Source organism: Poecilia reticulata, chromosome 10, assembly GCF_904066995.2.
Source record: "Poecilia reticulata chromosome 10, P_reticulata-male-v2, whole genome shotgun sequence".
NCBI classification, from domain to species: domain Eukaryota; kingdom Metazoa; phylum Chordata; class Actinopteri; order Cyprinodontiformes; family Poeciliidae; genus Poecilia; species Poecilia reticulata.
Window position 1 is genome coordinate 12,850,278 of NC_088839.1, and position 15,112 is coordinate 12,865,389.

General features: G+C 40.7%; 1 protein-coding gene across 2 annotated transcripts in view; it reads left to right on the forward strand.

Annotated features, from left to right (window-relative positions):
• The window catches only part of flt4 (fms related receptor tyrosine kinase 4), a 60,680-nt gene that overhangs the window by 35,622 nt on the left and 9,946 nt on the right, over nt 1–15,112 (forward strand). For both annotated transcript variants that reach the window (XM_081611395.1, XM_008419919.3), the window contains exons 11-16: nt 9,406–9,541; nt 10,132–10,240; nt 10,796–11,155; nt 11,690–11,836; nt 12,680–12,811; nt 13,286–13,392. In XM_081611395.1, the coding sequence (XP_081467521.1) occupies nt 9,406–9,541; nt 10,132–10,240; nt 10,796–11,155; nt 11,690–11,836; nt 12,680–12,811; nt 13,286–13,392 (991 nt within the window). The remainder of the gene's footprint in view (nt 1–9,405; nt 9,542–10,131; nt 10,241–10,795; nt 11,156–11,689; nt 11,837–12,679; nt 12,812–13,285; nt 13,393–15,112) is intronic.

Consider the following 15,112-nt stretch of genomic DNA (forward strand, 5'->3'; position numbering starts at 1 on the left):
ATTTGCCCAGTAGGAATTGATTTGCGACCACAAGCTATGAATAAAAGGTGCCAAGCTATTTCCATGTCATTAAATGTTGCAATTTCAGCTTATTCTACTGCTAAGTTATTGAACTTTTCTGGTATAAAAAAATCAATCAAACAATTAATCTTTTCTATTGACACTGCTAATTATTGCGTAAAAAGGGTTCAGTGTCAATATTGGATTGCTATTATTACAAATATTCCACATTTAATCAAAATAAGATTTTATCTCATGATTGGCATTCGCTGTAGGAAACATTATCACCTCCCACTGTTTTGGAAGTGGGAGGTCTTATCTGGGATTATTGGTACATTTGGCAAAATTGCAGGTCAGAAAACCATTGAAGTTTTCAAATTGTTTTCAGAATAACACACCTGTTACCATTTCATGCCGTTAAACACAAACATGTTCACACATGGAAGCCATACAGGTGACTAAGTGTCACTTTAGTTTAACAGGCAGAACCTGTCAGAATCACAGTATTTTGTTGTACATTACAGCAACGGTGGTTACTGAACTCTGGGCTGGTCAGCGACCTCTGACCTTTGCAGTCAAAATTCCGACTTCAAGGATCTTGTTGTAATTCCATCTGGGAAGTAGAAAAATCCAACTTTAAATTAGAAAGAGCAACCCACAGGTGTCTGTGTAATGATAAAATGTAGGGGTAAATAATTTAACATCTTCAATGAAAGAAAAATAAGGATTTATAAAAATAATTTTAGTTTGATGTAACCATCGTGTTTTTTTTATCAGGAGATGGTGAAACTTGTAAGAAGTTTCACCTCCTTGACTGCATGTTGTATTGCTATTATTGCAAATACTTTATACCCAGGGGTGAAAGTAGTTTTAAATTGTTGGGGGTTCTATGACAAAAAAAAAAAAAAAAAAATATATATATATATATATATATATATATATATATATATATATATATATATATATATATATATATATATATATATATATATATATAAAAATCCCTTCTCACCCTCAGCAAGTGGTTTCTTACATCCTCTGAGCTCGGGTCCTCTACCAGAGGCCTGGGAGCTTGAGGGTTCTGCGCAGTGCATGTGCCTAGAACTGCACATTTCTGGACTGAGATGTCTGATGTTGTTCCTGGGATCTGTTTGAGCCACTGCTCCAGTTTGGGGGTGACTGCCCCGAGGGCCCCGATGACCACAGGCACCACTGTGGTCTTCACCTTCCAGGTCTTTTCCAGTTCCTCCCTGAGGCCCTGGTATTTCTCCAGTTTCTCGTGCTCCTTTTTCCTGATGTTGTAATCACTTGGTATTGCTACATCCACCACAACGGCTTTCCTCTGTTCTTTATCCACCATCACAATGTCCGGTTGGTTCGCTATTACCATCCTGTCTGTCTGGATCTGGAAGTCCCACAGGATCTTAGCTCGGTCATTTTCCACCACCTTTGGGGGTGTTTTCCACTTCGATCTCGGGGCTTCCAGTCCATATTCTGCACAGATGTTCCTGTACACTATGCCCGCCACTTGGTTATGTCGTTCCATGTATGCTTTCCCTGCCAGCATCTTGCACCCTGCTGTTATGTACTGGACTGTCTCAGGGGCCTCCTTGCACAACCTACACCTTGGGTCTTGTCTGGTGTGGTAGATCTGAGCCTCTATTGCTCTGGTGTTTAGGGCCTGTTCCTGGGCGGCCAGGATGAGAGCCTCTGTGCTGTCCTTGAGTCCAGCTTTTTCCAGCCATTGGTAGGATTTTCTGATATCAGCCACTTCAGTTATTTGTCGGTGGTACATCCCATGTAGGGGCTTGTCCTCCCATGACGGTACCTCCAGCACCTCGTCCTCTGTTCCCCATTGCCTGAGACATTCGCTGAGCACATCATACTTTGAGGCTTTGTCCTTGATGTATTTATGAATCTTGGATGTTTCATCGTGGACAGTGGCTCTCAGACTCACTAGTCCTCTGCCTCCTTCCTTACGGCTTGTATACAGTCTCAGGGTGCTGGATTTGAGGTGGAGCCCTCCATGCATGGTTAGTAGCTTCCTAGTCTTAACATCCGTGGCCTTTATCTCTTCCATTGGCCAGCTAATTATTCCGGCAGGGTATCTGATTACTGGTAAGGCATAGCTGTTTATTGCACGGATCTTGTTCTTGCCATTGAGCTGGCTTCTCAGGACTTGCCTTATTCGTTGGAGGTATTTGGCTGTGGCTCCTTTCCTTGTGACCTCATCGAGGTTGCCATTTGCTTGTGGTATTCCCAGGTACTTGTAGCTGTGCTCTATGTCTGCTATTGTTCCTCCTGGGACTGAGACCCCTTCTGTGTGGACGACCTTCCCTCTCTTTGTGACCATCCAACCACACTTGTCTAGTCCGAATGACATCCCAATGTCAGTGCTGTAGATCCTGGTGGTGTGGATCAGTGAGTCGATGTCTCGCTCGCTCTTGGCGTACAGCTTGATGTCATCCATGTAGAGGAGGTGACTGATTGTGGCCCCATTCTTGAGTCGGTATCCGTAGCCAGTCTTGTTGATGATTTGGCTGAGGGGGTTCAGGCATATGCAGAACAGCAGTGGGGACAGAGCATCTCAAATGTGGCATTTGTCCATCAAATGCCACATTTGATGGACACTTGTGCAAGTGGCTTGCAGTTGGCTTCAAGGGTGGTTTTCCACAGCCCCATCGAGTTTGCAATGAAGGTTCTTAGAGTCCTATTGATGTTGTACATCTCTAAGCATTCAATGATCCATGTGTGTGGCATTGAGTCATAGGCTTTCTTGTAATCTATATATATATATATATATATATATATATATATATATATATATATATATATATATATATATATATATATATATATATATATATATATATATATATATATATATATATATATATGTGTGTGTGTGTGTGTGTGTGTATAATTGCTTCTTTGTTTGCTTTGGAGTTTCTGTGCTGATGAAATTTTTGCGAAGCGATAAAGGCTGTGTAGCTCTTGAATTGCTACAGAATAGAGCTGTAGTTCCCTCAGCCCACTGGCTGCAGTGTTGGCACCGCAAGGTGCTGTGAGATCTAAATTCTTCCACATCGGGTTGATGGGGAAACAGGTCCAGAAGGGAACCACAGACATCTCTCCCAGGCCAGACTAGACACATAGACCATCTTCATCAGTTCATTTTAAATCCTGCATCGTATTCAAAAACAATCTAATTATTATTAATAATAATGTCCCCAAAAGCTGCTAATGCTGCTCATCTGATGGAGACATGACAGAGAAGCTAATATTCTTTTAAAAACAGATATAAACATTTGTTTACCAGTTGGTTTAATAGTTAAAATACAAGAGAAGTTAAAGACCAACAGACTCACAACCAGTTTACTGGATAGCATAGAAATTGACTCATTTATCTCCATCCCGACTATCAGCAATGTGGGCTGCTGACGTTGTGCTGCTGTTGGTGTCAAACTCTCAGCTACACAGAAAAATCTGGAAGACATTATGTTCTGTCTATTGTTTACTTTTCCACACAATACAGAACAAATGTGTTCAAGTGGGTTGTTTACAACCCATCAAATATGGAGCGGCAGCACCATTTCTTTGGTATCATTCTTTATTCTATTTTCATGCCAACGTGTAAAATTGTTACATCAAAAAACTTTTTTTGTAGCTCTTCTCCAAGCAGGCATAAATTTCTTGTCGCAATTTACAACAGCAGCAGCAAATGTTTGTAAGTTACATTTAATTTTACTTTTAAGAAATGTTTAAGTCAAGTATGATTCAAAATTTTAAGCCCGATAGAATGATGAAAAATCCTACTTAAATTAATGGTTTTAATATTAGATTGTCAATCTAAACTTCATATTTAACCACTAAAATCCCTGTTTTAATCCCTACCTTCCTGAAATATACCCTTCTGAAGTCCATCATGGCACCTAGAATAATTAAGTGATGCAGTTGCAAAGGGTTAATAGTTAGAGTCATGCAGAACTGATTTGACCGTTTCCATAGCAACGAGCAGAAGCAAGACATTCCCCCAGAGCTACAGTAACTCAATGTAACTATGACCTCATCTATGACATAGATCAAAGAACATCTGAGGTTATGAATGTTTGGATCACAAAACAGGAGGTTATATACAACCAGCTCTTTAACAGACAGCACCGTATTTAACAAAGATGTTGATAATGCAAGGATTCGCAAACCCCGTCAGGTTTTTTTCCCTGGGTTTTGGAGCAGGACTTTTGGTCACCACAGGAGTGAGAATGCTTGTTAACAAGCTATTTCCTAAGGTCACTTTTGACATTAGCAGTCACCGAGACGAGAATGAGTACGATGAATTTGACATGTATCTCTTCAGACCCTAACCGACTGTGGAGTAAGCTGCCCCGGCTGGGGCAGCTTGCTGTGGACCCATGAAGAAATGTGGACACATTTCTTCATGCTGTGGACTCATCAAGAGAAATCAGTCCAAGTGATTAATTTCTCGAATCTTAAAGAACAAACTTCCCCGGCTGGGGAAGTTTGGATTGACAAGGACATCGGTTGAGTCTAAATGCTCAACCTTTGACAAAAGCGGCATGAGAAAACTGGACTCATAAAGAGAAATCTGTCCAAGTGATTAATTTCTCGAATCTTAAAGAACAAACTTCCCCGGCTGGGGAAGTTTGGATTGACAAGGACATCGGTTGAGTCTAAATGCTCAACCTTTGACAAAAGCGGCATGAGAAAACTGGACTCATAAAGAGAAATCTGTCCAAGTGATTAATTTCTCGAATCTTAAAGAACAAACTTCCCCGGCTGGGGAAGTTTGGATTGACAAGGACATCGGTTGAGTCTAAATGCTCAACCTTTGACGAAAGCGGCATGAGAAAACTGGACTCATAAAGAGAAATCTGTCCAAGTGATTAATTTCTCGAATCTTAAAGAACAAACTTCCCCGGCTGGGGAAGTTTGGATTGACAAGGACATCGGTTGAGTCTAAATGCTCAACCTTTGACGAAAGCGGCATGAGAAAACTGGACTCATAAAGAGAAATCTGTCCAAGTGATTAATTTCTCGAATCTTAAAGAACAAACTTCCCCGGCTGGGGAAGTTTGGATTGACAAGGACACTGTTGAGTCTAAAAGGTTGAGACCTTTGACGAAAGCGCCATGAGAAGACTGGACTCATAAAGAGAAATCTGTCCTAGGGAACGATTTCTCGAATCTTAAAGAACAAACTTCCCCGGCTGGGGAAGTTTGGATTGACAAGGACACCGTTGAGTCTAAAAGCTCAACCTCGGACGAAAGCGGCATGAGAAGACTGGAGTCATCAAGAGAAATCTGTCCTAGGGAACGATTTCTCGAATCTTAAAGAACAAACTTCCCCGGCTGGGGAAGTTTGGATTGACAAGGAGACCGTTGAGTCTAAAAGCTCAACCTCTGCTCTGATGAAAGCGGCACGAGAACAAACATGGATACATCGATATGGATATTGATGGATATGTTAATGAACAGTGAAAACTTGTGTAAAGTGTAAGGGAGTTGAAATTTCCACTGTCCATCCATTCCTCTTGGGTCGGGTCGCGGAGGTAGCAGCTTAAGAAGGGAAGTCCAGACTTCCCTCTCCCCAGCCACTTGTTCCATGTCCTCTGGGGGAATCCTAAGGCGTTCCCAGACCAGCCGAGAGACATAGACCCTCCAGCGTGTCCTGGGTCTTCCCCCGGTGGGACGTGCCCAGAACACTTCACCAGGGAGGCGTCCAGGAGGCATCCTGACCAGATGTCCGAGCCACCTCACCTGGCTCCTCTTGACGTGGAGGAGCAGCAGCTCTACTCTGAGTCCCTCCCAGATGACCGAGCTTCTCACCCTATTTCTAAGGGTGAGCCCAGACCAGACACCCTAGGGAGAAAACCCAGTTATTAATTAATTTAATTAGATAATTAAATTAATTAATAATTAAATTATTATTTAATCATGATAAATATTATTTATTGTAATAATATGTATTATGATAATAATATAATAATATTTATAGTATTATTTATATTATATAAATAATAATATATTTATTATTATAAATAATATTATTAGATAAATTATAATATATATTATTTATAAGACTGACATGACACTGTCATAAACATGACATAACATCTGTCATGAACATGAAGGAGTCTTCATGAATGTCTGACTGTTGTCAAGAAGTGTCGTTCGGCAAATAATGACTCTTTTAATGCAAAGTTGCTCTAAAAGTTGCATTAAAAGTCCATTAAAAGTGGCAACTTTGCATGACTTTGTAAATTTTGATCATTTAATGCAAAGTTGGCATTTTTAATGGACTTTCAATGGACTTATTTTAGAGCATCTTTGCATTAAAAGTGTCCTTATTTACCAAATATGGTAAATATATATTAGATTATATATTAATTATATACGTAATATATGTAATTATATATTAGACCAAACATTATGGTAAATATATATTTACCAGGGGCAGATCTAGAAAAACATTTATGGGGTGGCAAGAGGGTGGCAGCAAATATATATATATATATATATATATATATATATATATATATATATATATATATATATATATATATATATATATATATATATATATATATATATATATATATAATATTTCATATTAAAAACAATACGAAATATTGTTTTTAACTTGCATTGTTTCAAAATGAGCTTCATGTAGCACCGAGGCTTAAATACAATTTCTTAATGTAGTACAGTTAATTATTTTCACATCTTTCGTACTCCTGCTAATTGATATGCATTACTGATATGCATATGAATTGACATGCATTGTGTCCAGAAAACCATTTTATCCCAATACAGGACAAGGAGAAATCTGTCACAAATATAATAGTAGCGCCATCACTTGTTATTGGATCTATTAAATATGACTTAAAATAAAGATTAGAAAACTGGTGTTTGATAAATTCTACATGATACAAATCTATAAACACTTTAGTTTCTGTTAGTTCTGTCAAGATACAAGAAGGGGTGAATATCTACTTATATTGGTCAATCGTTTTATTTTAAATATGCTGTAGGAGCCGTAGTTTGACAACTGTTATAAATATCACCACGTTTTTAGAACACAGGGGATTAGCTCAGTTTTTGTCGCTTGTTTTATTAATTGCAGCGGCTGCAGTGCCCTACAATAAAAGTACAATAAAGCTGATAAACAGGTGAAGAACCAAACAGAACCACTTCTGACTGTTCGCAAAGCCAAACATCCAATAAAAGTTCCACCAAGCCACTACTGAGGCACTGGGGTCATGATTCTAGACACAGGCAAAACAAGGTTCAATGTCCAAACTTATTGATTGTTCTTGGTGATTTATTTTCCTCTTTCACCAAACAATTACAGAGATCAAACTTTCATTTGTTCTCATGCTACCACTCTTAAAAACCATCGACCCCAAACCCAAATGCCTGCTGGTCCTTCTCCAGGCCCCTGCACTTATCTATGTGGACTGACCCACATTACTTCCTGTCTAAATTTAGAAAATAAATAAGAAAATAATAAAACAAAAAAATTAAATCAACAATTATCAACCTACAAATAAACTGTAAATAATACAAAATAGAAATTTAAGAATAAAGTAACAAAATTCAAATGGATAATGAAATTAAAAAAAATAGCTCCAACAACTTTTATTCTGCCTTTTCTTGCTCTGTGTGTCGGCTTTGCCAAGACATTATGTCTTGGCAGTCTTACTCTGCTCAGTCAGAAACAGCCACTCAGAACTAGCAGTAATCAGCTAGCCGCCATGCTATCAGGAAGTTTTCATTCAGTAACTCAGGATTGTTTATTGTAATGGATCTTGTATTTGCCTTTGAATGTTAAGTTTTATACTTGAATTTTTTGGCAATGTTGAGCGGTTTTATTTTGGCTCTTTGCATTATTTAGCCTCTTCAGAGCCTTCATATGTTATCAGTCTGTTAAAGATAGTATTACCAATAGCAGTACAATTTGCACAATGCCTGTTTTGTATAGTTTTCTTCTTGGAAAAAGTTAACAAAAACAAGTTTTTGTCAAAATTTAGGTGAATTCATGGTTCCTTTTTCCACATAATGTAAGCGGTAGTGTTTATGATAAAAAATTATAATAATAATAATTATGTTATCGGTATCGGTGATCAGCCCTCATCGGTGATCGGTATCGGCAGGAAAAAACCTGATCGGCACAGTGGCACAGATAGTAGAGCTGTTGCCTTGTGGCAAGAAGGTTCTGGGCTTCATTCCCGGCCCCGGTCTTTCTCCATGGAGTTTGCATGTTCTCCCTGTGCATGCGTGGGTTTTCTACGGGTACTCTGGTTTCCTCCCACAGTCCAAAAACATGGATTGCCCCTAGGTGTGAGTGTGTGTGTGTGCATGGTTGTGTGTCCTGTCTGTCTCTGTGTTGCCCTGCGACAGACTGGCAACCTGTCCAGGGTGACCCCGCCTCTCGCCCGGAACGTTAGCTGGAGATAGGCACCAGCAACCCTCCCGACCCCATTAAGGGACAAGGGTGTTAAGAAAATGGATGGATGGATGGATGGATGGGATATACTGTATATACAATTTCTTCTTTGTGTGCTTTGGAGTTTCTGTGCTGATGACATTTTTTGCGAAGCAATAAAAGCTGTGTAGCTCATGAATTGCTACAAAATAAAGCTGTATTTCCCTCAGCCCACTGGCTGCAATGTTGACATGTTGAGATGCTATGAGACCTAATTAGCGGTTGCACATGCGCCCATTGAATCTTTACAGCAGACAGCCGCTCCTCTCTCTTCTCTTGCAGGTATTGCATACCCCCGCTAAATCTTTTAGTAGACCGTACTGCCTACTTTCACCTCTGCTTATACCTTGAAGTACCTTGAACTGAGTACTATTCAAGGTACTTCAAGGTATGTAGGAAAGTATGATGGTCTAATTACAGTACTTTTATGTTGAGGGTGCCCATATATTGACGATAAGGGCAGTTCATATTATAACGTCCTAATGATAGCACTGATTTCTTAAGTCATTAGAAATGTTTAGGTGGCCTTTGAATTTTTGATGATTATTTAGACAGTAATGTGAAACTTAATCCCATTACCTTCTTATAATACATTAACGTTGCCTTTGGGCAAGAAAGCTAAAATATTCCATTTCATGTTTCATTAGCTCTGCTACGATGTTCACACTGTGGATCGCCACGATACAAATGGTTTTTTCCATTAGTTGCTAGGAGACCTGCGATAATTGACTTGTAGGATAATTTGAAAGTCCAACTTGGGCAAGAAGGGGCGGAACAAAAAGTCCTATTTTAAAGTCCATGATGTAGTTTGATGTTTCTGAATTCTTGCCAACTGGTTTCTCTCTGCTGCACATGTCAATAAGAGGAGATGTCACGAGGTGTGTCTGTGCTTCTCTCCAGAGTGCAGCGAGACAGGAAGAGCGGGAGCGACAGGACGGCAGACTGTCAGAACTGGCAGGACATTTACTCAGAAAATACCGTGAATGATGTTGAACCTGCTGAAACATCTATTGAAGTGGTGGATAATCAAGAGAAGGTTCATCACAACTTTTTATATTTGCATTTTATTCAAATTCCTTAGGGATGCAAGACTGCTATGTTTCTGTACTTAAGAAAAAATACATTGCATGTTGAGATTTGATTAAAAACCTATAAATAACACTATTAGTTTTGCTATTTTACTCAAGTGTCCAGATTCTGAGCTCCAAAACAGAATAGCTTACCAAGTCAAGAGCCATTTCCACTGTAGAAATATTTAGAACAGACTTCCTTTGCAGACTTCCTTTAGGAGTTGGATATAAACACACATCCAGACATGTGTGTGTGTGTGCATGTGTGTGTGTGTGTGTGGGGTGGGTGCGTGTGTATGTGTGTGTCGCACATACACACACCTGCAAGTTTACACACCACTGCTATTAAAGGAAATAGCCACAATAATGCATACTCATGCTCAGACATATAAACATCCTATTTCTTTCAATCACACCAGATTTGGTTTGCAAGTTTTCTGGCCAGTCAGCGATAAACCTGGTCTAAATCCAGATCACATCACATCACTTCCTTTTTAAATTTGCGCTCTTCCTCAGCATAAATCCAACTCTTCACTATGTTTTTCTCTCCTAATAGATCGTGAGCAGGATTCAGATACGCAACGCCAGCGTCTCCGCCATCTATAAGTGCTCTGCTGAAAACAAAGTGGGCAAAGATGAGTTCCCCATCTACTTTTATGTGACCAGTGAGTATTCCACTGCACCATTTGGTGTCTCTCACACATAAGCACACAAAACCCAAGAAAACCCAAACTATTATTATCATTTCATAACCTTTCATAAACCTTTAAGCCAATTTTCTCCAATCCATTTTGAAAACCATGTATTTTAATTCTTTGCATCTTTTAGCTTCACAAATTATGCAGTACCTCGTGTTAGGGCACTGATGTTTGTCATTGCGAAATATGAAAAGTTCAAAAAGAATGAGTACTTTTGGAGGGCTTTGTGCACGTTATAACCTGTAATACTTTAATGCCAAAGAAATCGTCATGAAAAAACTTCCCAGAACAAGGTGAACTTCCTCTGTGAGCATCCCAAATTACATTCCACTGCACCATTTTATTGAGATACTCCAAACAAAGACCATTTCATCTGTGTTCTGTGGCTACAGGCCACTGGAAAACCTTTTGCAAGCCCTTTTTATCTTGTTGCAATTCAGATGGCTTGGCTTTACAGGCAACTCGTTCCATAAATGTATATTGCAAACCTCTCACTGCCCCCCGTGTCTCTCTACCTTGAAGCCATTCCTGAAGGTTTCAGCGTGGATGTTCGTCCTTCTGAGAATCCCCTGGAGCAGGACAAAGTGTCTCTGTCCTGCAGCGCCGACAACTACACCTACGACCAGCTGCAGTGGTTCCGCCTTAACCCCCAGGCTCTGCAGGACCAGCAAGGCAAGCCCCAAGGGCTGGACTGTGGCAGCGTGCACCACTACGCCGAGTCCCTGCCAGCCGAGCCGTCCTTCCAGCCGCACTCCAACAGCTGGGTCCTGGACTTCACCATGGAGTCCGTGCGGCTGCAGGACGAGGGACACTACGTGTGCAAAGCTCAGGGAAGACGCGGCGAGGAAAAACAGTGCCTGTTTCGATACATCTCCGTCAAAGGTGAGCAAGAAAAGCGACAAAACACAGAGATGCGCACACCAGCAGGAATGATTCAGCCTAACTGGAGCCGTTTCAGGTTCAGCTCTCAGCATTGGGACATACACAAGGGTCGTAGCAGTGAGAGGCTGGTACTTAAATGCCGGAGGCACGCAATTACACCTACTCACTAATGCCCACGCACCTAGGTACCCACATCCACGCTTGACACAGGGAGTACCTGGCGCTTTCATGGAACAGATATGTGCTGACAGAAAACATAGTAGAAAAACTGAAGGCCAGCTACTCCTCTATTCATGCAATTACAAGGAGATTAACACAACTAGACATTGTGCATTCTTCTTTGGTTTTCTCTGCCCTGTATGTTTTGTACACTTATCTAACGTGCCTCAGAAGCTTGACCCTGACCGGAACCGACCGTCAAGCAAATAATTCTGGCCCGTTCCTGCCCAAATGTCAGGTTATGGACTTGTTGGGCTTGGACCATAAATCTAACCTCTAAGTTGCGATCGTGCATCTCTCTGTTTACCTTCACAGCCCTGGAGGCGCCTCGGTACAAGCGCAGCCTCAGCAACCTGACGGTGAACGTAACCGGGTCTCTGCGGATGGAGTGCGACGTGGAGGGCAGACCACTGCCCCGCCTGTCCTGGTTCAAAGACAACCAGCCCCTCCACCAAATGTCAGGTGAGCAAATTTACCCCCATCCAGCAGAGCCACCCAGCTCACCTGGCAAGTCACACCCAAACAAGAAAACAAGACGACGGTCCGGTCAGATGAGATTAAACTTACTCTACATTCAAAATACTGTGTGGTGGAAAGGTAAACAATCAAACCATCTCAATGACAGCACAAGGTGGGTGCAGGAAATTTTGATGGGGAAGAAGGATGGAGTTAAATACAGGGTAAGAAAAGGAGTTGCAGTAACAACCCTAAACAATGAACCAGAGGTACGACTGAAGAGTTTGTTTGCAAAGATTTTGTTTTTGGTAAAAGGGTTCAATCAAAGTATTGACCCCGGGAGAGCCGAGTTAGCATTCAAGCCGCACTTTTCACATTTTTATTTGGAAAAACAAATAAAAAACAAAAAAAAAGAACTTGGAAAAATATTTTTCTTCCACTTGAAGAATACGCATTTCTCTATCTTGATTTCACATCTACCATCCCAATAAGGTGCATTTACATTTGCAGTAGCAATATGACAAAACAGCAACAGTGCATGTAAGAATACAATTTCAAGGAACAGGATTAGACAGAATTTTAATTTCATATTTACTTTCACTCTAAGAATCTCTCCAAGAAAGTTGAGTGGGTCAGCACAGGTTTGAGTGACAGCTAATTTTCCGAGTTTGCTCTGACAGGCTCCTAAGACGTGTAGGTTGATGGAATAATAAATGAGAGCTTCTGCTTGGAAGTCCAGACCTCTGACAAGAATCTTTATAAATCAAGCACCAAACCCAATTGCAGCGAAGCCGTTTTCCGCAGAATGTGCAAGCGAGGGCCAAGAATCGTTCTCCATTTCCCCCACAGGGATCCAGCTGCATGACTCGAACCGCACGCTGAGTATCCAGCGGGTCACAGAGGAGGATGCTGGACTTTACACCTGCACCGCCTGCAACCAGCGAGGCTGCGTCCACTCCTCAGCCGCCGTGAGGGTCATCGGTGAGACAGCTACACACACACACACACGCACGCACGCACGCACGCACGCACGCACGCACACACACACACACACACACAGATAACTCTCGGGTGCACTCAGGCCTGAAATCACCGCTGCGCCTGACCTCCTGCCTCACACACGGAGCGTGCCTAGTTTTCCAACTCTCACACCTTTCACTGCTGAAGTTTTGTGCTTACTCCGACGCACGGCTCTCCGCAAGCAAATTAAAGTCATTGACTTCTGGGGCATTTTGTATGCAGGGTGAATAATCTAATGGGATTGCTGGAAGTGCTTCCAACACAAATACCTGAAAGGAGTCTGCTCAGCACACTGATTTCAGCACAAGATTTAATGTCGGAGAGATGGGGGCAGATGCTTTGTACTACAGCACCCCCTGTAGGTGGCACAGAGGAAGGACGGAGGCAGAATGGTTATTGTAAATATTTTTTTTCTCCCCCTCCCCTTTTGAAAAGGTTCAAGCGACAAGGCCAACGTGGAGATAGTCATCCTGATCGGGACAGGAGTCATCGCTGTGTTCTTCTGGGCTTTGCTCATCCTCATCTTCTGCAATGTGAAACGGGTCAGGCACCGCCATTTTTCACCCTCTGTGTTTCGTTCAAAAATTCTTCTTTTTTGTTGTGTCTTTTTTTTTGTCATTTTTTAAATTGTTGCTGTTCATAAGCAGTTTTTCATGACACACGATTCATGAAGAAAAGGCCTGGGTGAAAAAGTAGACTCAAATTAGTTTTCATCAATTTTATTGGGCGCTGGGTTTTATTGTTTCTGGATGAAAAAAATGTCCTGGCCTTTCGCAAGTGCCATCAGGCCGGGGCTGTAATGTGATTTACAAACCGTTTAAAGTCCATCATTGAAACAGTAAAGATTACTCACAAAGGACCTCCATATTAGATTCTACAAATTTAGTATTTTAAATGTCCATGACTGTATTGCTAGAAAGAACTTTTCTCCAGTTTTTTTGTCTAATTTTAATAGAAGACAAAAATAACCTGAGTAAATAAAAAGAAAAGGTTTAAGGTAAAACAGCTACTCAAGCAAACAAAGCCTTATTGGAGCGATTATGAGCATGAAACAAAATCTGTTTCTTCTAATAGCCCAATTTAGTTCATTAAAATGCTAAGCTGGAACATTGGCAGAGCTGCGTGAAAGCTGGTATCTGCAGGACTGGAGATTTGGATGGTGGACGAGATGATGTGGGAGTGTAAGAGGAATGACCGGCATGCTTACTGGCATACTGGTTTTTGATGGACGAGAAAGTGGGCTGAGCCCATGGATTGCATCATTTCTTTTTGACCGTGTCTTGACTTCCCATTCAGAGCATTTTGTGAAATGTTTGGACCTGGTCAGTCTGTTTGCAGTTTTATGTTCAGTTCTCCTTCAATTTTGGACTGGAGTTTGTTTGGAACATGTGTTCGACTCACAGTATCTCTGAGTTCAACCCAAAGTGGCTCTCACATTCACCACTAGTGAATAATTTTCACGTGTTTTATTTTTTTATTTTTTGCTTTTTTGTTTGGTGTCGTATTTTGTTAATAAGTAATGGCAATGAGGAGTCTCTTGTTTCAATTCGTTTGATCTCAGATTATGTTAATTGTAGGATATGGTAAATACCAGATCATTATTATTTGGTCACAAAATTCAATAACTGAAAAAAGGGTTTAGATTTAGGACCTTGATTGACCTTGATCTTTGGCCTTTTTTGACCTTGATCTCTGGCAAGATGTAAACTATCCTAGATCTCACCAGCAGATAATCTGCTCTAAATGAAGCTGCTGTTGTAATCCGTAAATCACAAATGATTGAATCATCATCTGATATTTTCTTGTCACCTCAAAAAAGGTTAAAAAGAATGAAATTATGTAAATGAAATAGCACAGCGCTGGTTACACAAACAGGTATTCCCTCGGTGGACTTAAACCATAATTACATAAATCATCAGTGATGCTCTATAAACAGTCGCAGTGACTAACGGCTTGACGTCATGTGTGAGCTTTTTGTGAGCAACAGCCCACATTGTCTCTCTGAGGTTTTCTTGTATAACAAAAAACATGTTTTCTTTCATGTTATGACATTAAGCTTAGAAAAAGTTTTTACCTTCCTTCTGCATTACACTTTACCATACCTGCTATAAGATATTGTTACAAACATTTCCAGGTATAGTCATGAAGATTTTCAAGTCATTTTAAACACTGAAACAATCTTGTTTTTGAAACCACAGCATTCTGGCTGTAAGTCGACACTTTCTGTCTTTTCTTGCTCTGCTAAATGTTGGTCTACTTGAC